The 27626-nt window shown below is 49.0% G+C and overlaps 2 protein-coding genes across 3 annotated transcripts in view; both read right to left on the bottom strand.

The window, feature by feature from the left end:
- Positions 1-1517: 1517 nt before the first annotated feature.
- NAA60 (N-alpha-acetyltransferase 60, NatF catalytic subunit) lies at positions 1518-18942 on the bottom strand. The gene is made up of 7 exons (XM_079320528.1): positions 18732-18942; positions 7832-7947; positions 6407-6536; positions 5147-5243; positions 3434-3668; positions 2527-2708; positions 1518-2135 (listed from the first exon to the last, which is right to left on the bottom strand). The coding sequence occupies exons 2-6, from the start codon at positions 7939-7941 to the stop codon at positions 2552-2554; spliced, it is 729 nt and encodes a 242-aa protein (XP_079176654.1). The 5' UTR covers positions 7942-7947; positions 18732-18942; the 3' UTR covers positions 1518-2135; positions 2527-2551.
- Positions 18943-19958: 1016 nt separating this feature from the next.
- INTS15 (integrator complex subunit 15) overlaps positions 19959-27626 on the bottom strand; it is a 52306-nt gene continuing 44638 nt past the window's right edge. The window contains exons 2-7 of one of the 2 annotated variants that reach the window (XM_079320830.1): positions 27192-27387; positions 26376-26597; positions 24928-25093; positions 22819-23346; positions 21176-21215; positions 19959-20641 (exon numbers count right to left, since the gene is read on the bottom strand). In XM_079320830.1, coding sequence (XP_079176956.1) covers positions 20470-20641; positions 21176-21215; positions 22819-23346; positions 24928-25093; positions 26376-26597; positions 27192-27383 — 1320 coding nt within the window. In that variant the 5' untranslated portion in view covers positions 27384-27387 and the 3' untranslated portion in view covers positions 19959-20469. Of the gene's footprint in view, positions 20642-21175; positions 21216-22818; positions 23347-24927; positions 25094-26375; positions 26598-27191; positions 27480-27626 lie in introns of those variants that run through there. The other variant, XM_079320829.1, reaches the window with a different exon arrangement.

Raw genomic sequence — 27626 nt, 5'->3', positions numbered from 1 at the left:
TGAAGGGCTGGAGCTGTGGGTGGCAGGAGAGGTGTGGGCTGGCTCAGGTGCTGCCCCACTACAGCTCTTGAGTTTGGGTTGCTCCAAAATGGCTTGTGCTGCCCAGAGCTCCAGGCAGGGGCTGGGAGCAGCTTGGCCCAGGTGCAGGAACACCTCCAGGGACTGGCTGTGCCTGAGGGCCCTCGGTCCTGGCTGAAGTGGGGACAGGCAGGGAGGAGCCCAGCACTGCAGCTGCACAAGACCCCGTCCATTTCATCTAAGCCCTAGGAAGATCCACCCACCCTGCAGTGCTGTTGGAAGGGCAGGCTCAGCCCTGGAGGAGCTGCTTCCCCTTCCCTGTCCCTCCTCTGCCTGCTCCAAGCTCACCCCTGGCTTAGTGCAGCAGCAGCTCCCCCAGGATCCCCCAGCTCCAGAGAAAAAGGTATGTGGTCACCCTGCCATGGGGCAGAGCACAAGCAGCTGGGCAGAGGCAGATTCTCTGCAGGGACAGACAACTCAAAAGAGAGGTTTGGTTTAATGGGAGATGTTTAGCGAGAGGTTCTTCAATAAATAATGGGCTAAAGTGGGGACAGGGCTGACACCTCAGGATGATAGGACTCACAGGCAAGTCACAGCTCCCTTGGGATGTGCTTGAGTAGTAGAGTTGGTTGTGTAAGGGGCAGGAGAGAAACTGGGGACACAGACACACAACAGCCCCAGGCAGTCAGGAAAGAAGAGCTTCATTCTGGTCCAGAGAATGCAAGTGCTGAGAATAAACAGGGGCTTGGGCTGCTAAAGACACTCAGCCAACAAGACACTCAGCTGTGTTCAGTGAAAGTGGATAAGCAAAAAATACCCCAAACTGGTAGCAACTGAGGCTGGAAGGGTGTCAGGGGCCCTGAGGAAGCACTGGGGCTGGGGGAAGAGCTGCCTGCCCAGTGCCACTGGCACTGCTGAGCTAGAGAGGAGCCAGAGACAGCACATGGGATGGAAGAGACCCACTCCAAGGGCAGCCCTGGCACCTTGGGGCTTGATGGTCTCAAAGGCTGGGCTTTCCATCAGCACCCTGTTTGATTCCTCATAAACACTTCTGCACCTTGTCTTTGAGCCCCAGAAGGACCAGCACCTCCCAGAACAGCCTCATTAAAAAATGAGGTGGGGATAAGGAACATGGTGCTGAGCAGGGGAAGAGCCTTGGCCAGGGAAGGGGGATTTGCCCTGGGGACAGAGCAGGGCCCCAGGCCTGGCTGCAGCTCTGGGGCCTCCACACAGGCTGCACACGAGCAACTCAGTCCAGCCACAGGGTCCTACAGGCAGGCACTGAGAGACTGCCCAGCACAGCCCAAAGCACTGCACTGAGCAGCTGGGGGATATTCCTCAGCAGGAAAAGCTGTTGTGATCTGTGCACACATCCCATCCCTCAAGATCCTGCAAAGTCCAGCCTGGTGCCAAGGAAGAGAGAAGGGCTCTGGACCAGACTACACTCCCATCTCCCCTCCCCTGCTACATCCCATCCTGGACAAAGGCAGAAAGATCTATACAGTATAATACATATATATTTCACTATGAAATAGCAATTTCATTCCCTGCCTTCTACTTTATGCATCCTGAATTATATGCTTCTTTTTACATCACTCCAGAGGGCTGCTGGGGCTGGGTACTTTATCATGTGAGGCAGTTGCTCTCCCTGGAAGTTCCCCACAGGACGCACCAGCAGCTGATGTGGCAGGACCTAAACATGATTCCCATTCCCCCTTTCCCTCCCCCAGCTGCCCCTTCCACAGCAACAAGAGCAGACTCTGCCCTGGCCAGGGCAGCCAGGGCTCTCCCAGTTCATGTACGTGGTTCCTCAGTGCAGATCCATGAACCTCCCCCAGCTGCTCTCAGCAGCTGTGGATGGAGCAGGAGCAGCAGCTGAGCCCCTCACACCCCGGGGATGGGGAGGAGCAGGCTGGAGGGGAGGGGAGTGGCAGGGACAGTGCAACATGCACACAGAGTGGTGACACCCAGGGCTCCCAGCCCCCTGGGGAGCCAGGGCTGCAGCCCCAGGGAGAAGTTCTACCAAAGGTCATCCCTGTGGAACAGGGAGTCCCATCAGGGGCTGTCATCACTGGAACCAGTGCAGAGCCAGGTGTCAGGTGGAAGGAGAAACAATCCTATGGAAAGAAAAGAGAGCACGTTTTAGGGAAACACTTGGGAAAAGTGTGCTGGGGAGCCACTGTCCTGGAAATGTCTGACATGTGCAATAGCACTGGCAGCAAATGGGGATTCCAGTTACTGTGCTGGGACTCTGAGGGCTCTGCACACAGCTCCAGCAGCTGGGAAAAGGAAAGGGACAGCAGGTTCCAGGTTTGGGCTCAAGTAAATAAGGTCAGAGTTTGATTTCCCTTCAAATGAAACCAGCAGGAGTTCAGCTGCTGGCTGGAGCACAGCCATGCTATACAGCCATGGCCAGACACCTTCCACAACAGCAGGATGAGCTCACTCCAGGATCTGTGTCACAGTACAGGGGCTGTGGCAGGGAAGGGAGCTGTCCCCAGCACCCACCTGTGCTTCCTGTGCACCCAGTCTGTCACATTGTCCGGCTGTACTCGATGCTGCTCTTGGCAGAAATGCCAGACCAGGGCAGGAGGCTGCAGAGGAGGCTCTGGGCTTGTCTGTATATCCTCTGGGGAATGGAGCACGGGCTCAGGCTGGCTAGTGTGGAGCCAATGTGCTGCAGGTAGTCAGTGGTCACCAGTTAAGGACAGCAACACTTACACTGTAATTCAGCAAAGAACATCAATCACTCCTGGACCCACCCTGCCTGCAGGGACCCCTGACACAGTGGAAGCTGCTCAACACAGTCAGATCTGCTCCTTGCAAGCACTGCCTCCACTTTTCCATCAAAAGCAGGTCTGCTCTGCAATGTAAAGGATGGCAATTTGGGAATGGCAGCCCCAGCTTGTGTGGGAAATATCTCCTCTGAGCAGCTACCAGATCCCTTTGCACTCCACAGAAGATCCTGTGAGGACAGCAATCCATCCACCTGCCCAGGGAGGTTGGAACTGTCCAGCTACACCCAGGAAGAATCAAGTTTCTTCTCCATGATCTATTGACCTGAAACAAACCCCCTAAAGCAGTGTGGGAGCAACCTGCTGAGATCCAGCCCAATGAAGGCTCACAGGGGAGCCCAGGACACAGGAAGCAAGACCAAGGGTTTCTCTGCCCTGTTTTTGGCCAAACCCTGCACCCTACAAGCCAAAGCACACCCAGCACTTGGGTCTAACACCAGCACTCACTCTCACTGGCATCCAACTTGCACCAACCATCCTATGTCAAATAACTCAAACATCACCTTCCTGCTGGCTTCAGATGAAACCCACATCCAAGCAGGTTTCAGTTCCCACATCTCCCCACACTTTGCTGTTAACTGAAAACAGGCCCTGGCCTCTGCTGAGCAGGGGAAGGATATAAGATTGTCCAGGGTGGGTGCCCACCGTTGATGTACAGGACGTAGGTGAAGCCATCTTTGAGCACCCCTCGGATGGAATAGTAATAGGGGAGATAGTGGTGCTGTTTAAAGTCTCTGTTTTCATAGAAGTTTATTGCTGTGTTGTTGGTGGTGAGCACGTGCAGGTAGATGGCTTTGCAGTGGTCCTGGGCAGTGCTGGAGATGTGATCTTTCAGACTCTCAAGCAAGAGGGAACCTGTTGAAGGGAAGGCAGGAGGATCACAGTGTGTGTGCAGCCCCAGGGACCCTCAGTGTGAGGGTGTGTGGGGTCCAGCTGACCTTCCTGCACCAGGGATTGCTGCACACACCTGGAGACCCCAAACCCCACCCAGTTCTCACAGAACCTTCTACATGGCTTTCACATATGGTCTCACCTATCAGCATGGCTTCAAAACCCAGAGATTTTAAGGACACAAACCTCTGACTCAGTAACCACAAGGGTGAGGCAGAACTTTGACAACACTGCCCATCCCCAGCAGAGCAACTCCTGGCTTTGGGGAAGGTCAGTGACTCATTTTCAAAGGTATCAGTTCCACCCCACACATGCATTTATTTTAAAGCCATTTGATACAGCAGAGTGTCCAAACAACACTTCACAAGCAGGTTATTGTATTTTGTCTGCTGAACTTGAATCAAAATGTAAGAACTGCTGGGATTTTAAGATGCCTTCTAAAGGAGGAGTGGAAACAGTCTCATCCAACCTGGATTTGCTGCAGCCAGCAGGAAAAACCAGAAAAGGATATAAGGGATACTCCAGTCCCAAAAGACAAGATCTGGGGATTCATCCACACCACCTCAACATGGCATGAGGGACCCAGCAGAACCTGCAAGGGAGCTTCTTCCAGCAGGTGTGGAAACACCAGGCTATAGGATCAGCCTGACTAACACAAAGGGGAGATGGCTGCTGCTGTTTCACAATCCCCAGGGCCTGGAGGATCCACAAGATTTCAGAGCAGAAGTCAACAGCACTGACTTCATGTTATCTTGATACTTAGTGAGAGTCTGTATCAGCCAAGACCAAAAAACCAATGAGGCATTCAATTTTCTTATGAGATATTCTAGTCTTCTACTTTACAGAAATCCAGCTGTCCTGTGGTTTAAGAACAGCAGAGAACTAGAAACCAAACCCTCTTGGAAAAATCATAGGAAAAATCATAGGAAAAATCAGAGCTTTAGTGCTCAGAAACATTTGCTGGAGTGAAGAGCCTCCTGCATGAAAGGGTACAGCTTCAAAGACCACTAGAAAAACTCAAAAGTCTCAGAAAAAGCAGCAGCAGGTTTTTTTTTAGGTTGTGTTGCTACAGGTGCAAGCTCAAAGTTTTTGAGAGCACAGCAACACACTGTGCAGTTGGAATGGATACAGGAAATAGTGAGTCTGAAAGGAGAAAATTCCAGCAAGATGGAAGTGGGAAAAAAACCCCCAGAATTTGGAAATTAGGAGAATTTCCTGGGAATAAGACTGACAAAGGCCTGTGCTCTTTGAAAATATTTGCACATTGTGTTGTGCCCAGTACAAACCTGCCAGTGCACCTGCTCCATCCCACCTGCTGGTACCAGCCAGAGGTAAGCCCTTCCCATAGGGATACTGCAGGGAGATGCTGGAGCTCCTTCAGTAACACCCACTGGCCACACCTGGCAAACAGCACCAACAGCTGGCACTTAACAGCATCTTACCTATTCCATGTTTTCTGAACTCCTTCACCACTCCAAGACTTAGGATGTAAGCAACTTGAGTGTCCACAGGAAAATTGGAAGCTAGGATATCTCCATCCTGAGTAGAGATAGGACAGGTTATTTAATAGGGTGCCTAGGGAGGCACAGGAGAAAGCAAGAACCCTGGAACAGCTGAAAACAAGGCAAGAAGGAGACTTCACTGAACAGTCTTAGCTGAAGCTTTTGGAATGGAAGTTAACATATACAAGCATGGGGCTATTCCTATTTTCACATCATCCTCCCAGAGGCAGAACACAAACCATGCTATTTCCTAGTAGTGTACATTATTTGTGGGTTTAGGGACAGAACATGCTTGCTTTCTTTACCACAAGGATCCAAAATGCCAGTTCTGGAGTCACCCAGCAGTGTTTGGATCAGCCCAGCAAGTCCTTGTGGCCTGCAAGCTGCACCTGAGCTGTGTCAGCTGGAGATCTCTGGGGAGGACAAGGAGCACGTTCCACAGGCCCAATTGCCCAGAACAGTGCCTGAATAAGCCCTTGGCTTTCAGCTTGGCTGGAACAAGAGCCTTTTGTAGAAGTTGCTGAAGATGCAGCTTCTGACTTTGATGAGCTTTGAGATAAAGCCAGGCTGAGGTGAGACACCCATGTGCTGCTCTGTGCTCTCAGCTCCTGTGCATGTTGGGATTATTGTTTAACCACAGCACTGAGGGCCTTCCAGGAGTTAGGCACTCCTTGCTCTGCCCCTTCTTTTTTTTTCCCATGCTCTTCTCCCTGCTGCCTTCACTGACCATCTCTTGTTTCCATCTCTGCTGCACTGGATTGTCTCTCCTGGCCTCCAAGCTCTGTTATCTCAGAAGTCCAAGCTCTCTGCAGACAGGTTGGCTCCCCTCAGGGCTCAGGACAGGGACTGTGCAAAAGGAGGAGTTTCTGCAGGAAGTCACTGGAGTGACTCATCCAGAGCTAAGGAAGCTCTTAAGAACAAGTGAGATTTGGCTCCCCCAGCTACACCAGCCATGGCCAGGGATTATCCTGCAGGATCTGATCCCTCAGCTCCCCACAGGGCCATGCCCCAGCAGGAAGAGCCTCTGTGGTACCACACCCCCACCCTTGCTCCATCAGCTGCATGTGTTTCATTCCTTCATTAATTAACTCAGCATCAAGTGTCTGAACTGGGGAGGGAAAAGCCCCACCCCAAACAGGACCCAATCCCATTTCTCCACAGCAGGATTCTGTCCTGCTAAAGCCCAGGGTAGTCACATACCTCCTTGTGCACCTTTGTCCTGCTCTTGATCTCTGCCACTATCATCCCCACGATGGAGCCTCTGTAAGTGGCAGCGAGGGAAAAGAACTTCTTGTTGGACGTGATATCTCGGTACCATGAGTCAGGGTACCTGGAAGGAACCAGAAACAGGAATGGCTGGGCAAAGCCCTTGGGGACAGGCAGGACATGCTCCTCAGATGGAAACAGCTGCTGCATCCCATTTAGTGCCATGGGTTCTTTCATCATGTAATGGCTCCTGCTTTGCTAAGAGAATTGCATTTTAATTTTACAGTCTTTGCCCAGAGCTTTCACATCCATCTTTAGCAAGTTATTTTTAAATGTAAGATCCATCTGCCCTAATCTAAGACTGTAAGAATCTAATTAATTTGATACACATGTGAAAAAAAAATGCTGCATACTGATAGGGGAAAAAAAAAAAAAAAAAAATCACACCACCAGCCTCCAGTTCTCCTCCTCCTTCTGTGGCTACTAAGGAAAACTACTGTATGTTCATTTATTTCCAATTGAGAATTCAGCATGTCTTGCCTTTAAAAGTAATCTACAAACTCAAAATATTATGAATGCTTTTGCTGATTTGTTACATTTTATTCAATCTTAATTATAATCTGCTACAATCCTGTATAAATCTCCTCTATGAAGCTGAAGTTAAAAAAAAAAATCTATGAAGTCCACAGCTGGTTTCCCTGGATGCTTTAGGCCAGAAATCTGTCATGTCCCCCAGAAAAGCTCCTGTGCTTGTGCAGTCATGGCCATCTCCCAAATGTGGGTCTGGGGAGCTGGCCTGGGCCAGGCTGAGATCAGCTTTAAACCACTCTAGGGGAGGAACAGTGATCCAAGGATATCAGCTCAGTTCCCCCAGGACATTGAGAGCAGCTCCTCAGGAACAGCTCCATGCCAGTTTGGCTCTGAGAGTGCTGTCCCACACCATGTTCCAGGACACAACTTCCTTTCACAAGCACAGGGATGCTGTCCTTCTTCCTGGAGCTATCCTCCTTTCCCCACCTCACTCAGTCCTTCTCAAGAGACTGACCCATGCCTTTAATGACAAAGCCCATTTTCCTGCCACAACCCGCACACAGGAAGTTTCTGATGACTCCAGCACCCTGCAGGACAGGCAGCAAAGGACCTTTAACAACACCACCACCTCAGTGCACAGAATATTCCCAATCTGCTGTGTGGCAAGAGCCTTGAGGCTGCACAGAGCTGGACCAATACAGGTTCACACCATTTATCCCAGCTGGCACCCCAAAGCAGGCACATATTCTGTTGGGAACACAACCCCAAAGCAGGCCCATACTTTACAGGGAACCCAGCCCCAAAAGCAGGTACATACTCTACAGGGAACCCAGCCCCAAAAGCAGGCCCACACTCTACAGGGAACCCAGCCCCAAAGCAGGCACATACTCTATTGGGAACCAGTCTCCACAGAGCTGTTTCACTGTGTCTATGTCATCGTGGCACAGCAGGCGCAGGTTCACATCCGTCAGTGCAGTCGGGGGCACCTCCTCTGTCATTCACGCCTGCCAGGGAAGGAAGCAGAGAGCAGAGATGGAACACAGGGTCTGATCCAACAGCATCAGGAGGGGCTTACTATGGATAAAGCTGCTTTTCCCAGAGAAGTGAGTTTTTCAGGAGAGATGAAGCAAAACACGGTAAAATGAACCTGAGAAGAACTCAAAGCTGTGTTGGCCACAGGGCAAACCCAGCTCACAGCTCAGTCTGATCCATCCCTCCAGCTCCATATCCAGGCACATCCTGATCCCTGGAGCACAGTCTGGTGACTCTGCATGGGAGCAGCATGTGGCCAACAGCCCTTCCAAAAAGAGCATTAAATGAGCCAACAGTGTGCCAAGTGTACCTTATGTCGCACGGAGCTCTTCCATGCAGGACCAATGTTTTGTTAAAACAAAACTGAACAAACAGCTTAAAAAGCAAGCACTGCTAGAGGAATGTTTAGAAAGTCCTCTTGCACAACCCTGCCACCTCCAATGAGTACATATGCAGAGGATTCAAACTCTTTAAAATGTTCATTTTTGTTTAACCTGTGCTGGTGAAATGAGATCCAGTTTCACTTCCCCTCATTCCTGTGTGCCACAGCTCCTCCAAGCCCAGCACAGTGCACTCAGATACAGAAATCCCAGGACACCTTTTCTCCATAGCCCTGCCAGGATCTGCTGAGCACAAACAGAATACTTGCTGCAATGTCTTCAGCCTTTTCTAACAAGCACCAGAGGGAAAGAAGCAAGTGATATCTAAAGTGGCTGTAAAAGCATTTGTAGCACTGGTGGATTACTGGAGAGCACATTTTAGGCAGGACAAAGCACCACATGAGACAGATAAGGTGAGTGGAGACAGGAGTTGTTTCCTTCACCTTTCTCACTCTGACCCTCCCAGGAAAAAGAACCAGACCAGGATGCAAATTAAAAGAACCAAAGCCACCACCCTTAACAAAAAAAAAAAAAACAAGTTCCTTAAAGTTTTTACTTTCTTTTCCCAATTTTAAGAGTCTCAAGTCTTGGTTTCAAAGTGCAAAATTATAAGGGAAAAGCTGCACAGAGCAATGTTTGTCTATGCCCTCCTGTGAAAAGGAATGCTAAGCTCTCCAGTGTTCTTGATTTAAAGCTCAGAGCTCAAAGAGGCACAGATTTAAACGCTCTCCATTGGACTGCCTTCGCCATTTGCGCAGCTCAACACAAAAATTGTAACTGGCAAAGTTACAATTGCCAGTTAGGGCAATTTTAAGTTGTCAAACTCACAATTTAGCAATTAATTCTAAATTATTAAGTAACCAAACTTACTTGGACAAGCTCTCAGGAACATGGTGGGATTCCTGGGGTGTCCCCTGCAGGGCCAGGAGTTGGATTCAATGATCCTGATGGGTCCCTTCCCTTCAGCATATTCTATGATTCTACTCTGCCAGTTGCAGTCACTCTGTACAGAAATGGATCACTTGTTCCTCTCCAAAGAATTCCTTAAAAAGCATCACAGCTATTTCCCAGCATGTTCTAGAACTGTGGCTGCATGTTTACTGAGCAGCCCACAGCATCCACAGTCAGTCCAGGCATCAGCTTCAAAACAACTTCAGCACCTACAAAACCTGCACTCCTTGCTGCCTTTAAAACTTATTTTACACTCCCAGAATTGGCTCAAGCCCTCAGACTTGGAATCTGTACCATGTCACAGCTCCCCACCCCCAGCCTCGGGTGACCTTTTAAGAAGCCTCAGCTTCACCCCATGGGACCCTGAAGAAGGAAAGGCAAACATTTGCTGGCTGAGGCTCATCTGATGCACGACAATGGATGATGTGGACCCCAGTCTCACCCCCCCACCTCTGCTGAACCTTTTAATGAGCCATTTCAGAGCTGGGACACACCACAGGATCATTTTTCTTGCAAAGTTTCAGAGCTCCTGTAAGGGAACACCCCTTCCCAGCATGAATAAATCAGCATGCCAGAGCCATGGCTCTGCTAATGAGCAGAAAAGGCAGGGCAGCGCTGCTGGAGAGGCAGAGCCAGCACAGGACACATTCCTATGAGGATTAGTCCTTGTGTATTTAACACATTGTGTATTCTCAAAGAGCTGGCCAAGCATTATGCATTATCCTGTAGCTGAAGCCAGCCTCAGAAAAGTAATCCATGACTGTTTTGTTGAACAGGATAACCTCCCTCCCCTCAAATTCAGACACCCACAGCTGGTTGTTTGCAGGGACTCACTCCATGCATTATGTGACCCGATCCAGATGCTCCAGCACATTTAAAGGACATTTGGGACACCCATCTGGCACCATGTCCTGCCACAGGGGAGAGCAGACCTGGGCCCCTCCCTCCCTGGCCAGGTGTTGCTGCTGCTGGAGGAGCTGGGGTAAGTGGCTGCTGTAACCAAGAGCAAAGAAATTCCAGGCAAATCAATTCCCTTCATAACTGTGACAGCCTCTGGGTCTTCTGAGATTCCTAGAAAAACACCCAAAGCAGGTCCTGGCCCTGGCACAGCCTGTGGCAATTCTCTCCTTAGCACAGCCAAAGTCCTGAATTTGAGCCTCAGACAACACAGAGACCTAAGCATCACTTTTAGAATCAACTTAAAAGGACAAAATACATGTTTGAGAGCACAAAATGAAACCAGTATCAGTGTAAAACAAAACCCTGGAAGTCAGAAGGGCCTTTAGGAGTTCAGAGGCAGCAACACTGACAACACAAATTCTGGCCTTTGAGACCAAATGGTGGCTGCTGTAAAGCCAAACACAGGCTACAGGGAGATGGGGTTAATTCAAGGGTGCCCATGGTCACTTTGGAAAGCCAAATTGAAGTTATCTTATTTAATATCTTTTTCTCAGGTGTCAGCCTTTGGTTCACATGATGGCCACAGTCTGGGAGGTGACATGGCCAACACTGACCACTGTCTCCCCTCCTGGGCACAGGGATTTCATCCATCTGTCAAAACAGAAAACACTTGTTCAGGAGGATTAGAAAATGAGCCAACATTGAATAATTTATTCAACAGTTCATGCTTATGAAGGGAGAGTGCAGATAAACATTTGAAAAAGCTCCAAGGACACCCTCTTACAAAATACAGGAGCAAGTGGAACTAGAAACTGAGCATTTAATTCCTTTTTTTTACCTAAAACCTGCAGATATTAATGCATAACACATTTATTTCAAAAATACAGGAAAGCAGTAAGGTTTTAAGCATTTTTACTGGTTTTCTGCCTTGTTCTGTTGAAATAAATCTAGCAAAATGTTTTGGCCTCAAGTGTATTGGGTAGCTCAGAGGAACCTGTGAAATTCTTATGACAAATATTTAGCAGTAATGGAAGTTGGATGAAAAGAAATAGTAAATGCATTACTGAATAAGCCAACTTGACATATAATTTTAATTTAAAGTACATTGTGAGGCCTGAACTTGCTATTTTAAAATGATGTTCATAAATCTTTGGCATCAATAAGCTTTAGCTATAATGAGCTAAAGAAGAGCATTTCACAGTTGTGTCTATAAGCAAAACCTGTGAATCCAGGAATTGTCTCTGCTCACTCAGCACCATGGAGCCAAGCACAGGCACTGGCATTCCCACCAGCAGCACTTCCAGCTCCTACTGGGAAGAGCAGGTCTTGCTTAGAGCCAGTGCACAACAGTTTATTTACATGGGCCAGATGCTTCACAGTGAAGACACCTCAGCTCAAGTTTTTCTTAACAGCTGGAGGTTTTCATTCCCTCTTAGAGCTCTTGTATTAAAAACAAAAATCATAACAAAATCTACACAAGATCACATTTCTAGAGAGACAGGAAGTTATACAGAAACAGCACTCTTAATCCAGCAGGGTGTTCAAACGCAGGATAAAGCCTCATGCTTTGGCAGGCAGCTGCTTAAACGTGTTTGAAAATCCCTTGAGCACTTCCATTACTGCAGAAATCAGGCCAAGTGATTCTACAAGTTGAGATTTCCTCTCTTTATCACTGTTAGACATGTTTCAACAATGTTTCTGCCTTGTGCATCCTGCAAAAATAAGTTGGATTTCATAAGTGAACAAAATGCTGGTTTCATGATTTTTTATTTTGACTTCAGCTTCCAATCAGATAAACTCATGAAATACCCAAATAAAAATTTTATCATCTAGCAACAAGCATCACTGAATTTCCTAGCAGAATAAAAGCCAGGTGATGCAAGATTAAAGTCAAACAAAGACTAACTAGGATTGTTTACAACTCAAATTCTGCATAAGGGATGTATTGACTTTAAATTTAGTGTTCACACAAAAATCAACATGAAGGAATCTTCTTCACTTGCAGAAATAAAGCTGGATCGAAATTCAACAATACCTTTTACTTTACTTAAAAGCTAATTGAGATCAATTCATCTTACAGCAAGCAGCAGAGCTGCAGGGAAAAATAAAGAGAAGTCCTGGCAGGCTGTGGGTGTTTATAAATGGATCCCATAATTCAGGCAGCATTGTCCCTACAGGCACACCCAGCCCTGTGTCCCAGCACCTCCAAGATTAAACAGTGCAGATCCTCAAAGAGTTGGGATGAAGATTTTCGCCTGCAGGAATTCAAAGCATTCACTTCGAGCACACTGCTGCTGGATTATTAAGGATCATCTGCTGTCCTTCCACGGAAGGGAAAGATTAAGTTCCTGCAGACTCCCAAGGACACACCCCGAAGGGGCTGTCCCAGAGGAACGGCAGTGACACCAAACAGCCCCACTGGGCACCCGTGTCCTGGCAGCTCCTGCAGCACAGGTCACAGCAGCTCTATTCCACTTTACAGACACTCCCTGGGAGACCTGCACACAGGCACAGAGATGGAGTTCCTTGTGCCTGGTACCCTCACACCAGAGGTGCTGCTCCAGTGTCACCACCAAATCCTCGTTTGCAGCTCCAGTCGCAATCTGGACAACCCTCAGAGCCCAGGAACACGAGATTTCCAGGAAAGAAAAATTCAAAACATTTGGCAATCTCTCTCACTTGTAAGTAAATAGGATCAAACAAAGCCAGAGAGAATCTTAAAGCTACCAAAATGCAGGATTTTAGCTGTGATTGAGCACCACAGTACCCAAAACAACCACAAAGTCTGCTATTATCTTCCAGAATAGGAACAGGAATTCTCACAGCTATAAGTCTCTCTACCTTGTGCCATCTGGCACTGGGGATTTGATTTATATTAAACCACTCAGTCTGAATGAGTCTAATTCCACAAAGCAGTTAAGATTTCCCTGCTGCATTTCATTTCCAGCTTACTGTGTTTTTAGGTTACTGGTCTCGGAGGGAATGTCCTACACAGACACCTCTGTCCAAGCTCCTTTCATTTAATACAATGAAAGTGCAACTGGATTTCAAAACATTGTGGATTCATTACTAAGAATCTCAAAGAGGTGCTGCTGCTAGGAATTAGAACATTATCCAAGCAACAGGAGCCAAATTTTTTAAGGTATTTAAGTACTTGGCTTGACAGCTTCTCAGTACTACCTCAAGTATGGTCATAGAATAAAAAATCATAGGTTGGAAAGATCCTTTTGGGTCTAACTCAGATCAGGTTGCTTAGGCCCACAATGTCAGTGAGGAGCAAATCTCTTCATCTTGCCTGGAATCAGACCAGTTCCTTTGGCTCCAACTGGAAGCTGGGGTGTCAAATGTGTTGCCTGCACCAACACCTGCAGCTCTGCCAGCATGCAATGCAGGCACACCTGACAGGGCATTTGTCACTCTGTTTATCCACTGAATGCTCCTGCTCCTTCTAGGAATGCCACACGGGTTCATTTGGGACAGGCAAGCACACAAACCCCAGCAGGTACAGCTCCCCTCATTCCCACCTTGTTATGCAAACTGACAGAGCCTGGAGCTCATGGTCACACCTGAGCGCTGAGCAGTGATCCTCTCACCTCCATCCCTGTACACTCACTAATCCCACAGGAGTGCTGCCCAAAACTGCCAGCACTTAATTCCTCACATTAGCAGAAGCTTGGAGGGAGTGAGATTCTTAATGAGAAATCTAGGGCAAAATGACTGATTCTGTGCCTTGGTCTGAAAAACACAGTACCGTGGGTGGAAGCAGGCTCTGATTATGTGACTTTACAACAGACCAGAACACCTTTTGATCCATGTGTTTGTGCCTTTTCCACCAGAATCAAAAACACCGAGCCTCAAAGCCCCTCCTGGACCCCAGGTCACTCAGGGGTGTGCACTAGCTCAAGACTTGCAGCTCCTCAATATTTAAATTCCTTCATTAGCAGCTTCTTTGTGTGCAGAAAAGTGCCCTCCCCAGCCACCTGCCTGGCACAGCTCCCCAGGCAGCCACTGGAGGAACACACCAGGTTAAACCCAGCCCTGCCATGGGGACCCCATCTGCCCCAAAGCACATCCCAAGCACTAATGGGATTCTCCTGGGGTCATCACTCTGGAGAAAGGAATTTGTCAGTGCCTGGACTTTCTTGTCCAGTACATCCACCCAGGGCAGTGTGCTTGACTAGCACCCCACAGTGGAGGAAGGCAAAACCCAGTGAGCTTAGGGAGAATGTGTTGTAAAGAAAGCTGAATTCATCTCAGCCCCGGGGGGGCTGCAGGGGAACCTTGGACTGAGATCAGACATCTGCACCAGTGAATTATCAGGTGCTCTGAGCCAATTCATGCAGAATCACATCTTCTTGGGAGAGCCAGACCAGTGTGGCAGGAACATACAGCTGAACCCAAAGTATAAAAATTGGACAATTAAAAGTAAAATTTTAAGGAAGCAAGGCAGGCTTCAACTTGTGTACTCCTTCCTGAGCATCCTGACAGCACACAGAGCAGGAGCAGGCACCACACCTGGGTTTGGATCCAACCATACACTGCCATCACTGTGATTTCAGCATGTTGCTGTATCAGCCTGCTAAATCAGACTCCCACCTAACACCAAATACACCAAACAAGTCAATTGGATATTACACCCTCCTCGTGTGGAGCAGCTTGGCCAGAGTACGTTGATCTCTGACAGCCAGGGAGGCAGCACTGTCACACACAACCCAGGAAAACCACCTTGGCAATCAGCCCTCCTCCTAAATGCTCACCCCAGATGCCTCAGACTATTTTTTCTCAGCTCTGAAATTCTGAAAACACCATTCTAAGAACACATTTGTGCCTTGTCTCCAGCTCCACACAATTTTCCACTCCAGCTGCATTGAGGTTTGCACACCACAGCACAGAAAGCCTCCAAGCCAAATACCCAGAATCACTGTCATCAACACTTTGGCCTCCTGCCACAAAGGATCAGGATTTGAAACAGTCCACAAAAGGATATGAAGAAGGCAAAATGTAGTTCTACCTGTGCAGCAGGCAGTGGTTATTTATTAGAAATAAAGAACACTTACTGTTAGTGGAAATCCTTTTACACTTGTACTCCTGATCCTGTGCACACTCAGAGCTGGACTTGTCAGACTCCCAGCAGCAGAAAACATTAATGTTTTGCATGTAGGTCACTTTCTGGGCTGTTCTTTCACCTTACAGCTCTGGAAGCATTACTGGAGCTGTGGATTTCACAGGAGCCAGTCCCTAAATGAAATGTCTCTAAAGCACACTGGCTTCCTGCTGCCCCAGATACAGCAATTCCTCCAGGGAATGGCAACCAAGAATCTCTAAGAGGGTTTTGCTGTTAAATCTTTTCTTGTTAAGACAAGGAAAGGAAAATCTGCTTTGTGACAGTGGCACTGTGGGGAATTCAAACCCAAGGGTCACAAAGAGGCACATTGGCAACACACTGGAGGGGAGATTTAATACACAGCAACTTTCCAATAGGCACCTCTTCCTCCAGAAAAGAAATTCTAAAAACCCCAAATAATCCAGCATGCCTGCAGGCCCACTGCCCTTTCTGAATTAGAATAAACAGCTACACAGAAAATGTGTGTAGTGACTGAAAAAACAGCCAGAAATGCAGCCTACAAACCCCTAGAGAAGGGAATTTGAGGCTGCTTCCATTTCCTACACTGTCCTCATTATGGAACAGCTCTGACAAAACCCAGCCCCTCCACCCACACCCTCACAGGAGACACCAACACAACTTTCCAGAGGTTACTGCAAGCAAGGTGCTTTCAAATAAACTTTGATATAGCTGGAAAAGAACATTCCTTCCACAGTTGTCAGACAGGTGTGCCAAACTTAACACCTCTCTGAGATCTTGACTTTAAAATCTGAGCCAAAATGGCTCCTTTTCCTTTCCTTTTTCAGCAGTTTTCCAAACATGAGACACTCAGGTTCAACTCAAAAACTCCACTGTTGCTGTTTTAAACCAGTAACATTTAAAATGGATTCTGGCACAGATGTCTGCTCTGACAACCACAGTAATATTGAGAAGCAGAAATTAAAAACTCAATTGAAAGCTAATGTTGAAAATCTGAGCAGTTCCTGTTCTCACCTCACTGCAGGGAGGAAAGGGGATGGGGATGCAGAGTGAGACATGAAGCTCAAAGTCTTTCTGCAACACTCTGCACTGAAGCCACCAGACATGCTGTGACTGGTCAAAAACAGGAAGGTAGGGGCCATCCCACTCTGAGAATGATTTTGGATAGCACTTGACTCCCAAGTTGGTAGATGAGGTGCTCAGCCAAGGCAGATCCTTTTCTGTTGTCACTCTGAACTGCTGAAGCCAAATTGGCTCTTAAAAGCATCTGAACACGTCACTGAAGGGAATCCTTGCCCATGACCCAGGGCAGCCTCCAGCCCAGCAGGAAGGAGAGCTACCAGGATTTCTGAATCAGCTCTGCCAGCAAGTCCCTGAGTTTGCACCTGCAATTCCTCAGGTATTTCCAACAGCCAGTCAGCCTTTGCAAGCACAGTTTCAGCTGCTCACTCCATAAATTATACTGGGAGTGGCTGGGGTGGGAGCCAGAGAGGTGGAAAATAGGCAGGAAATGAGAGAATGGCTTTTGGGGTGGCAGGACCAGCTGCCATCAACTGACTCACAGACCATACTGGTCCAACCCCTGCACTCATAATACCCCCAAAAAAAAACCCTCCACCAGGGAAAAAAATCCATCCCCACATGCAAATAAAGATCATCCTTACAGGGAGAGGAACAAGACCAGATGTGAGAGAAGCACCAGGATTTGTTAATAAAAATATATGCTCTATTAAAGGCTCTTTGGCTAAAGAGCCATTCATTTTCTGAATTCCACTGTCAGTTCCCACAATGTTTCATCACATCCAGCCCCAGTCTGGATACCAGAGTCAGGATGATTGACACTGGAAAAGAAGTGAAAAATAAGAATGCCACAGGTTTTAAGAGGCATTCACAATTCCCAGCTAGTCACACTAAGAAGTCAATTTGCCTTAAGCACATCAAAAAACCTGCTGAGAGAAGCAGCAGCACCTTCAAGAACAAAACATTATTTCAGCACCACTAAGAAATGTTTCTTCCTTTGCCACAAGGTGTGAAAACACTAATTAGAACAGTTTACAGGATGTAACAGAACTACTTTTTAAGCTCCAAGACAAAATTTTCTGCTTTTAAAGCCTGGTCCCTGTCACTGCTTCTGAGCAGGGCGAGGCTGCTCAGGCTTATCTTGTAAATGAGCTCACACATTAATTATCACACACGGGGACAGACCCAGCAGTTGGGGCTCTGGGGTTTTTTACCTCACTTGTGAGACACCTGCTAGAGTTTATTCCAACAGACAACTGGATAATCTGAAGACACACCACGCTCTAGTGCTCCCAAAATGCTCCCACAAGTGTCCTCCATAAAGACGTTTGAGGATACTAACCTGGACTAAGGGGAGTCTGTGGCAGATGTAAATAAATTAATTAGATTAAAATCATCTAAAATGAATCCATAGTGAAAAGAGAGTTCATTCAGCAGGGTCATAACAACTACATGGAAGAAGAGAGGAACAGACATGCAACAAAAGTGGCTGATGGTCCTTGGGGATAGGGCACAGATTTCCAGGATGGTAAAATCCAAAGCTACTGGCAGCTGCAGGAAGGCCCCAAAATGCCAAAAGCCAGGTAAAAATGTAAGCTGGTAGATTTAAAAAAAAAAAAGAATGCATCTTGAAGGAATGCAAACGTTTCCAATCTGTGTTGACCACTGCAAGGGGAAAAAGCATCGATGCTCACAGTGAGAACAGTGTGGCTCAGCAGCCAAGAACAACACAGGGAATTGTCAGAAGAAACAGAGAGGTAAAAAGACCCACCTATAAAGAGCCTGGTCTGAGGTAGGGACAGATATTTAACGCCTCTGTGTCTGTGAATAAACGCCAGAGGGGAAGGAAGGCACGGTTCAGGAGCTCAGCAAGATCACCCAGAACGGGCTGGGAGCTGCTGCAGCACAAAATGGGAATAAACCAACAGGTACCGAGCAGGCCGAGTCCAAACTCCACACAGGCAACGCGATTAAACACTCAGACAGCTCGCAGTGGATACGGTCCCGATCTGCCGCCCGAAATCAAGAGGGGATTGCCCAGTGCACGTTAGAGCTCCTGGCTGGGCACAGCAATGCCGGTGGCCCCGGCACACCCCTCAGACCCACCCGAGCAGCCCCGTTCCCCCGCGGAACGCCGGACCCGGCCCAGCGCGGCCATTCCCGGCCTTCCCTGGGAAATCCGGCCGCGAAGGGGCAGGAATAGAGACGGACACAGGCGGCGCCAATGGCAGCAAACCCCCCGGTTATCGGGAAGGCCCGGAGCACACCCCGAGCGCCCCGGAGCCGCTGCGACCCAAGGGCGGGGGGGGCCGGGGTTACCATGGCGACTGCGCCGGGCCCGGGCCCGTCCTGGGCCATAACGCCATGACAACGCCAGCCCCCTCACCCACCACAGAGACCCCCCGAACCCTTCCCCGCTCACCTGGGAGGGGCGGCGGACGCGCCCTCAGCACATCCCGGGAGGCGGAACCGGACGGGGGAGCGCTGGGCACGGGCACCGGCGGCACTTCCTCAACCGGGGCACCGCGCAGTAACGCGCCTCGCCATTGGCCGGCGGCGGGACACGTGACCGCGAGCACTGCGCGTGCGCACAGACACACGCCGGTCCCCTGAGGCCACGTGGGCGGCGCCGAGCGGGAACGCTGGCGGTAATGAAGGGAGCGGTAATTAAGCGAGAGGTAATTAAGGGGGTCCTTGAGCGCAGGCGCTTGGGAACCAGGAGATGGGGCTGGTCACGCCCCTGGGCCACCTGGCCGGAAGTTTCCCTCAGTCCTTCAAAGATATAGGAGGTAGAACTGTCATACAGTATAAGGACTTCATGCCGTTCATGCTTCTAATCCTGAAATTAGAAGTTCCTGAAGGTTTTGCGTTGTTGTTGAAGCTCTAAAACGTGAGATGAGGCAGGATATTTCAGTCGGAAAGTACCTACAATGATTGCCTAGTCCAACTGCCTGACCAAAAGTTAAAGATAATATTTTTATTATGGGTTCAACTAGATGAACTGGAGGTTGGGCTGAGTGATCTCCAGAGGTCCCTTCCAACCCTAACTACTCCATGATTATTATTAACCTTCCATTTCCACTATCTCTCAGTCAGCTGTTCCATTCAAATCAGATTTTCTCACCTTCCAGCTAATTTGCCCTATTTTTTTACAGCCATGTGGAACCACAGGTGCCACACAAGGACAGCAGCAGCAGAGGTCTTTGTCACCACCTCTGATGTGTAGGAAGAACCTTTTTTTCCTGCTTTTTCATCCTGCAGAGGGGGGCTCAGAGCAGCACAGCAAGACAATAAAGGGGCTGGGCACTACCTCTGCAAGCTCTGCTGTCCTTCCCTGGATAATTCCATGCTGCACTCAAGCTGGCCAGCACAGCACTGCCAGCCTTTGGCCAGTTTTCCAGCCAGCATCAACAAAACACCCCAGATCTCACTGCAGATTTTCAGGAAGCTCTGACTGGGGTGTGTACAGGGCATTTCCCCAGCAGGGAGGTCAATGGTCACTGCAGCCACACATGGGTTTTGTCCCCACCCCAGCATAGGCCTGAAAAGTTGGACCTTCTTATCACTGGAAAGAGAAGAATACAATTGTTTGAAATTGTTCTAATTCTTCTAATTTTTTTTGCTTAAAAGATAAAGCAGAGGTTTTGGGTTATGCTTCTTGTTTCCTTTAATAGGAAGTGCTGCTTTACCTTGTGCTTCAGAAACAAACGTTTGCCTTCCAAAAATATACAGTGTACACATACTCTGTAGCTATAGATACAAACATTTACAAAGAAACAAGCAGGCTGGAGTGGAATAGCTTGGAAAATAATCACACAAGGCCTTCCCTGCCGGCCTTCCCACAGCCAGAGCAGCCAGGCCCACCGTGCGGTAAACAGCACCGAGCTGCTGCAAAACACAATTGAGAAATATCATAGCCTTGGAGCAAAAATATTTCCATACTCTGCTGAGGTTTGGAATCGATGTTGCCTATTGCCATCCCCTCCCTTTGCCCCTGTGATCCGCATCCCATCCAAACCAACGCAGCCCCGCGTGCTGCCCGAGCGCCGCGGGCCGGCGGGCGGAGCTCAGCTCTGCTCCCGAGAGGAAAACGCGGATCCCCGGCGTCCGGATGCTGTCTGTGAGGCTCCCCCGGAGCGGGGCAGCCGGGACGCGGCGGGCTAGCGGATGGGGCGGTAGGGGAATGTCATTCCCGGGAGGAAGGTCTGCACGGGGTGCGCGGGCAGCGCGGGGTAGCCCAGCGGCGGCGTGTGGATGTGCGGGTAGAAGCCTGGGGGCAGAGCCCCGTGCGCCGGCTGCTGCACCGGGCCTGAAATCACCAGCTGCAGCAGGCTGTGGAAAGAAAATCCGCACAGCAGGGAGACTGTTAGAGGGGCTTTTGCTGTGGCTCTAAGGACGATTCACATCCAAGTGACAGTGCTGCTGAGAGCCAAGAGAACATGACACAATTATGCTCTCTGCAGCTTCCAGAAGACTTTTTTTCTCTTTCCCCACCCCCCCCCTTTTTTTTTTTTTTTGGCAAAAAGGCAAGAAGCACTTGAGTCTAGAGTCAGGTAAAACTAGTGGGGAATTAGAGATGGTACAATTTAGGGGCAGGTTCCTTGCAGGAATTTCATTTCCCTTTCCTGTGCCTTTGTTCTAACACAGGCTGGGCAAGATCACTACAGGTGGGAGCACTGAAGGCCCTTTCTGTCAGGAATCCAAGGAAAAGGAGCCAGCACTGTGTCACCTTCATCCTTGTGCTAAAGTGCACGTGAATAACGGCCAAACTCCACAAAGATAAATTTTTAGAGGAGGTTTTGTCTCAGCAGCCCTCGAGTCTCTTGGAACCTGCATCAAAGCCAACACAGCCAAAAAGTCTCTTACTTGTTATGTGGTAGCCTGGAGCACACAGTCCTCAAGTCATCTGAAAGAGGACACAAGGTTAACAATAAGGATAAAGCAGAAATTAGAGTGGTTTTCCTCTCTGCTGTCCTTTAGGAAGGTCAGATTACTGAATAATCATTAATTGTACTGAACAATTAACTGATTGCTCAATAGTCTGTCATCATCATCAGTCAGCAAGAGATCCAGCATCTCTCTCAGGCCCAAAACATCCATAGGGGAGAAAACATTTCTCCATTTCACCAACTCTCCCCACCAGCCCTTTATTGTATGTCTGACATTTAAGACAGACAAGTCTCAGGATGGATTCTGCAAGACCAATAAGCCAACAGGAAGCAACTGAGATGTAGGAAGTAAAAGATGTGACTCTCTCCAGTAACTATTTTGTATTGGTTTGGGTTTTTTTAATCACTGCTACTGTAAATAATAGGTTGGGTTGGTTTTGAGGGTTTTTTTTTGCTGGAATCTATCAACTAGAAATTGCATCTATTTTTACCATCTCCAACCTTCTGTTAAAGCAAGGAATTAAACAACATATCCCGTTGACAAAGTGTTTTCAGGAATAACTTGAGAACAAATTCCTGCCTTTGTAGACAAACACAACCCCAAAACACTGAAATATCTGCAGCCCCTTACACTGAATACCTTCCACAGAAAGAGCAAGTGCTCAGAATGTTCCAGCTAAGAACAAATGCAGCTGAAAACAGCCCTCAAATCAAAAACCTTCAATTTCTGCTTCTTCTTAAAACACTCGGAGTTACTTTATAAAAGATTAGGAAGAACACTGAAATTGGACCAGCAGCACTGGTTCAGCCAGGACAAAAGCATCAGATGCCTGCTTAGGCAGAGGCCACTCTGCAGTTGTGATCTGCACTAAATGTTCCAGCTGTTGGAGAGCTTCAAGCCTTCTGGTATAACCCACAACTGCCCATTTTCAAGAGAATATAACAAGAAAAGAACCTGTGTGGCTGACCCTGCCCTGTGTTGGGCCACTTCCCTTTCATCTCTCTGAATGTCTTTTGGAAAGAACTGGCTTTGGAGACAGGAAAGCCAAACAAAAGCCATGTTAGCAGCCCTTTTTTACTGAGTTTAACTGAATTTGGACATACTGTAATGGGGTCTCATTATAGGTGAGCTGAAGTCCCAGAGGTTTCAGTTGAAGAGGTATTATTTGCTTTTCAAATTCTTTGTCTAGCACACCCACCCAGGGGTTTATGTGCTTCATGGCCTCTCCTCCAGCGGGCAAACTCAGAACTTAAACTGAAGCAAAATCCAACAATGCTTTTTAAATAGCTACAGACAATTCTGAGGAGAACAAAGTCCTCATGCCAGACACCCAGATACAACCCCCTGGTGCACAGTGCAGGGCTGTGGATCAGTCCCCAGCTCTGCACTGCAATGCCTGACTCACCCACAGCAGATCTCTCCTTTCTTACTCTCCAGCCAGCTATTTTTCCTGAACTATTTTGTGCACTATCACTTTCTAACAGGGCCAAACTACTAATTATGCTGTGAACACCTTGATCTTTAATCCCCTCACCCTAAAACTGCCTCTTACAACTTCATACAACCCTGGAGGAGAATAATCCCATGCCAGGTCTCTGCCAGCCCCACAGACAACTCACCTCTGGTGCACAGGAGAGCTCCTGATGCCATGGCCACTTGCAAAGCCTGAGCCAGCCTGTCCAGAGCAAGTTCAATCTCTTTGGATGCATTGAGAGGATTGAGTTCATCAGACAACCTGTTAATGTCCTCCACCAGAGGAACCACGTGGTCAAAGGGTACCAGCCCCAGGCGCCCATAAAGGTTTTTCTCTGTTAAATGCCCCTGGAGCATCATAAGAACCTGCAGGACACTCAGATGCAGCTTGGAATACAGCTGGTGGCAATCCCTGTCTTCTCCTGAAGTCGAGTCCTTGGCAATTTTGTTGGGAGGGTGTCCATTGGAGAGAGAGGCTTTCTTCTTCCTTTTGTAGGCCAAGGGAGCCTTGACACACCAGCGGATCAGTCCTGTCAGTGGGGTGAGCTCCAAAAACCCTATGGGCAGGTTGGCTGCAATGGGAGTGTTCAGGAAGGTGATGAGGATCAAACGAGGGTCTTCAAAGATCCAGGAGACAATCAGCTCCAGCAGATCCGAGGGAGGGATGAGGTCATCTGGAGATGGGAAAGTTATTGCTGGGTAAGCTGAGCCTTGTACTGAAGCACAGGACTTTAATTTAGGCTCTAATTAGTCTCTCACACACAGCCATCCTACACACTCCAATTACAGCCTCAGAACCTCCCCAGTTCTGCTGTTTTTCCCAAAACACCAAAGGTACTTTGTTCCAGGGAAGACACAACCATGTTTTGTCAACTTCAGCTTCCCCACCTATTCTGAAGACACCACCAAACACTGATATTTATTCCCTTTCCCAGCAAAACATTTTCTTCTCTGCCACCCATCATCTACTCATTTTTTCCCTAATTTCAGTCTCCATTTATCCCTTGCCACAGCAAGTACAGTGGGCAAGAGAAATCTTGTGGAAAAACACAATGCAACAACACAATCACATGATATGTAAAGAATTATAAGATTATGTAAAGCTTCAGGTGAGAAGTGAAAGATGGTCATGAACTTGACTATAGACAAGAGAAACTCTGACACATCATCCTGTCCCAGGGGGAATGCTGGATTGGAAGAACAAGCTCCCTTTTCTTATGTCACCAAAAACATCTCAAATAAACTAAGGAATTAAAAAATTACTTCCTGTGACTCAAGTTATTTCCTTTCTGACATGTTTTCTGAAATAATGATGGGATATAAAATATGCTCTGAGCTCTACCACATACTTTATAAAAACAATGTAAAGGCTAAGCCTGAACCTCTCTTTCACTCTCAGTAATGCCAAGCTGTTTATCTGGAGAAGAGTGTGCAAGCATTTTCTTTATCAATAATAGCATTTGCTTTTTTGGATTACAAGTGGTGTTGGTATTTAGTGTATGGTTGTTCTGTTCTCTGGTCTGTGGCTGAGTAGATCTAAATCAATCTTATTTTAGACACCTACAAGTGTCTGAGCAAGAACCTAAGACAGGTTGTGCCACTGGTAGCTCACACACACAGTTAAAGAGTGCACTGGAGTTGTGTTTCTCACCACTGCTCCACAGAAATCCTGCTTCAGCTTGCCAACATTCAGAACTTGTTTCTCCCCTTTCTGGAAGGGATCAGACTGATAGGCAGCCCTGAATCTCTCTCAGGGCTAACTGAGCCCAGACAGATCAACTTTCACTCCCAGAGCTGCTCTGTCAACAAGGTCCCATGTCCTTTGCCCTCTGTGGAGGCCAACACCCTTTGTGTCAGATGTTCCTGGCTGCTTCTCCAGCAAAGACTCTCCCTCGTTTCCCAGAGAGGTTGTGGACTCCAAATCCCTGACAGTGTCCAAGGCCAGGTTGGACAGGGCTTGGAGCAACCTGGAATAGTGGAAGGTGTGCCTGCCCATGGCAGGGGGTGGAACAAGATGAGCTTTCAGGTCCATTCCAACCCAAACCACGCTGGAATTCTACATCAGCCATCAGAGTGGTTATTTTTATTCTCACCCGTGCCAGATGAGGCAACAGCCACACCCCGAGCTGCTTCTGGCAATAATTACATGGTAAAACCGTTTTAGGATTGAAGCAGTTAAATCTCTTGCAACAGTTAATTCAGGGTGCATTACACCGAAGCTCTTATTTGAAAAGACACAGCTGGGAAACACTTACCTGAAGAGAGGTCATAGAGAGCTGTGACTGATGTAATGAACTGGCAGCAGAAGCGAGGGCTGGCAGTGAAGATCTGCTTCAGGGTCTGGATGGAGCCTGGCACCAGGTTGCAGTAGTCATCGACCAGGGCTCGGGCCAGCCTCACACAGAACACGGCCGGGGTGCGCTGAGGGACAGCACAGGGACACCAGATCAGAGCTGTGCCAGGCTGCTGCACCCCCTTCCTCACATGGCACTGTGGCTGCTCTCCCTCAGCACATCAAACACCCACTCTCACAGAAATAAAATCACTGCATGGCAATATTAAAAGAGATGGTGATAATTTGAGTTTATGGTATCCGTGACTTAAAATTGAAACCTTTTAGATCAATATTTTGAATTAGAGATTTTTTTACTACTTCAGCAACATTTCTTCCCTGTGAGGGTGGTGAAGCCCTGGCACAAGTTGCTCAGAGAAGCAGTGGCTTCTCCAGCCTTGCCTGGAAGTGTTCAAGGTCACACTGGACAGGGCTTGGAGTAACCTGGGACAGTGGAAGGGGGTGGAATGGGATGAGTTTTAAGGTCCCTTCCATCACAGACCATTCTGCAATTCCATGATTCTAACACAGGTCTGTAGTTCAACTGGTTCAGACCCAAAGCAACCAGTTCAGTTGTCATGCCTTATACTTCTAAAGTGGAAAATATTCTGTGGAATCCTCACATCACTTAAGAGCTGCCATCCGAAATAACAATACACCTTCTCCTGCTGTTATATCCCATCCTGCCCTCCCAAAGGCTCACCATGTGGGAGAACAGGGACCCCAAGGAAACAGTGCTGGTCTGCCTCCTCCCACCCTCCCTCTCAGCACAGCCTTCCTGCTCTTTCTGTGTCAGCTGTGACTTCTGCACATCCCACCAGGGCAGCAGGAACAAGGGTGCACTTCCCAAAGCCCACAGTGGGGAATGTCAGTGGGAAAGGAGAAGAGAGAGAAGATCCCCAACATACTGCATTCACAGAAGATAGACACAGGTATTTTGTGCCCAAATTTCGAGACAGGGGTTTGCCTCTTCCACACACAAACCTGCACATCAGGAAGGGTTTTTTCCCAAACTCCAGAGTCAGCTTTTTCATGCCATCTGACCATAACTGCCAAGGTTTGTTCCCTGTGCTGGTCAAACCCTCCACTGAGCCCTTCCAATATGCAAGGTTTGGGGGGATTATTAAAACTTTCACTGACATTAAAAAAAAAAACAAAAACACCCAAACAAATTTTTTTCCCATTGCAGCACATGAATGGATTGGCAAAGCTCTCCCAGATGCTACAGCACAAGCACAGACATGGGGGGCAGCTGCAACTGCCAGGGAGAAGCAGCTGACTGTGACCAGCTGTGCCCCAGGTCACTGTGCCCACTCTGGAACACACCCCGACCCCTTCCTCAGCACATCCCTGCCTGCACAGGAGCTGTACCTGCAGCCAGAAGGCAGCACACTCCAGCACAGGGACCCTGCAGACAGCCACTGCCATGGAAACCAGCTTCCCCAGCAAAGCCATCCTGCTGTCATCTGCTTTGTTCCCTTGGGGGCTGAAGAGAGATGAAAAGATGACCTGCCGGACTGAATCCTTGGTCTGCTCTTGGAAATAATTGCACATGATCTCAAGGAGCTGAAGTTCTTGAAGAGGAGTCAGTCTCTGAAAGAAAACAAAAGCAAAGCTGTAAAATACACTGAGCCTCTTGAGGGACCACGAACCAAGTGATAAGACAGGAACAGTAAAGGCTGAGAGCTTCCCTTTGGCCTGAGGGACTCAATCTTCATGCACAGCACACATATTCAAGCTTCTTGAACCACCACTGCATTTATCTGGTGAAACTGGAAAGCTGCAGGTTTCATTTGAACACCTGGATATCCAAAGCTGGTGCTTGTTCTACCTGCAAGTGCTGCCCACAAACTGAAAGGGCCCAGCTGCAGCACTGGGGGCTGTGGGCGCTCCCCAGGGCCTCGAGGCCACCACGCCTACCGCAATCCTGGCCCACCCATCCTGCCACCAGTGCCCTCCTGCCAAAAAAACTGTCACCAGCACCCCAGGGACCCCGTGCTGCTGTCTTGGGGCCTCAGTTTCCAGCAGCAGAGCCTCTCTGACGGAGCCCTGCCCATCCCAGCCTCCAGCCGCAGGGAGCCCGTCCCGTTCTGAGGCCGCACGCTCCACCAGGGATCCTGCCCGGAGCTCTTGGTGCCTGCCCCGCCGGGGCTGTGTGCCCCCCCTCCCGGCGTGTCCCTGTCCCACCTTGGGCGGCGCGCCGCGCTCCTTGGGGACCTGGAACAGGAACTCCTCCAGCAGATCGGTGGGGCCCTTGTCCACGAGCGGCAGCGGCGAGTTCTGCAGCTGGCTGCTGAAGTAGATGTCCAGGTGGTACAGCACCTCCTTGGCGGCGCTCAGCGCGTCCCGCCGCAGCAGCGAGTGCCGGATGTCGCTCATGGCCCTGGCCGGCCCGGTCCGCTCCCGGTCCCGGTCCCGGTCCCGGCCCCACTCGGCGCGGCCTCCCCTCGGCGGCGCGGGCGGGCGGGCGCTACGGCGGCCCGGCCGGGACAAAACGGTCACGCGCTGCTGTCGCCGGCAGCGCCCCCTGGCGGGCCCGCCCGCGGGGGTAAAGGGGGCTCGGCCAGAGGGGCCCGGGGATGGGCGGGGGCTCGGGCAGGGGGACCCGGACATGGGGGAGCT

This window comes from Erithacus rubecula, assembly GCF_903797595.1.
Source record: "Erithacus rubecula genome assembly, chromosome: 17".
Lineage (NCBI taxonomy): Eukaryota > Metazoa > Chordata > Aves > Passeriformes > Muscicapidae > Erithacus > Erithacus rubecula.
This window is presented reverse-complemented; position numbering and strand designations above follow the sequence as displayed.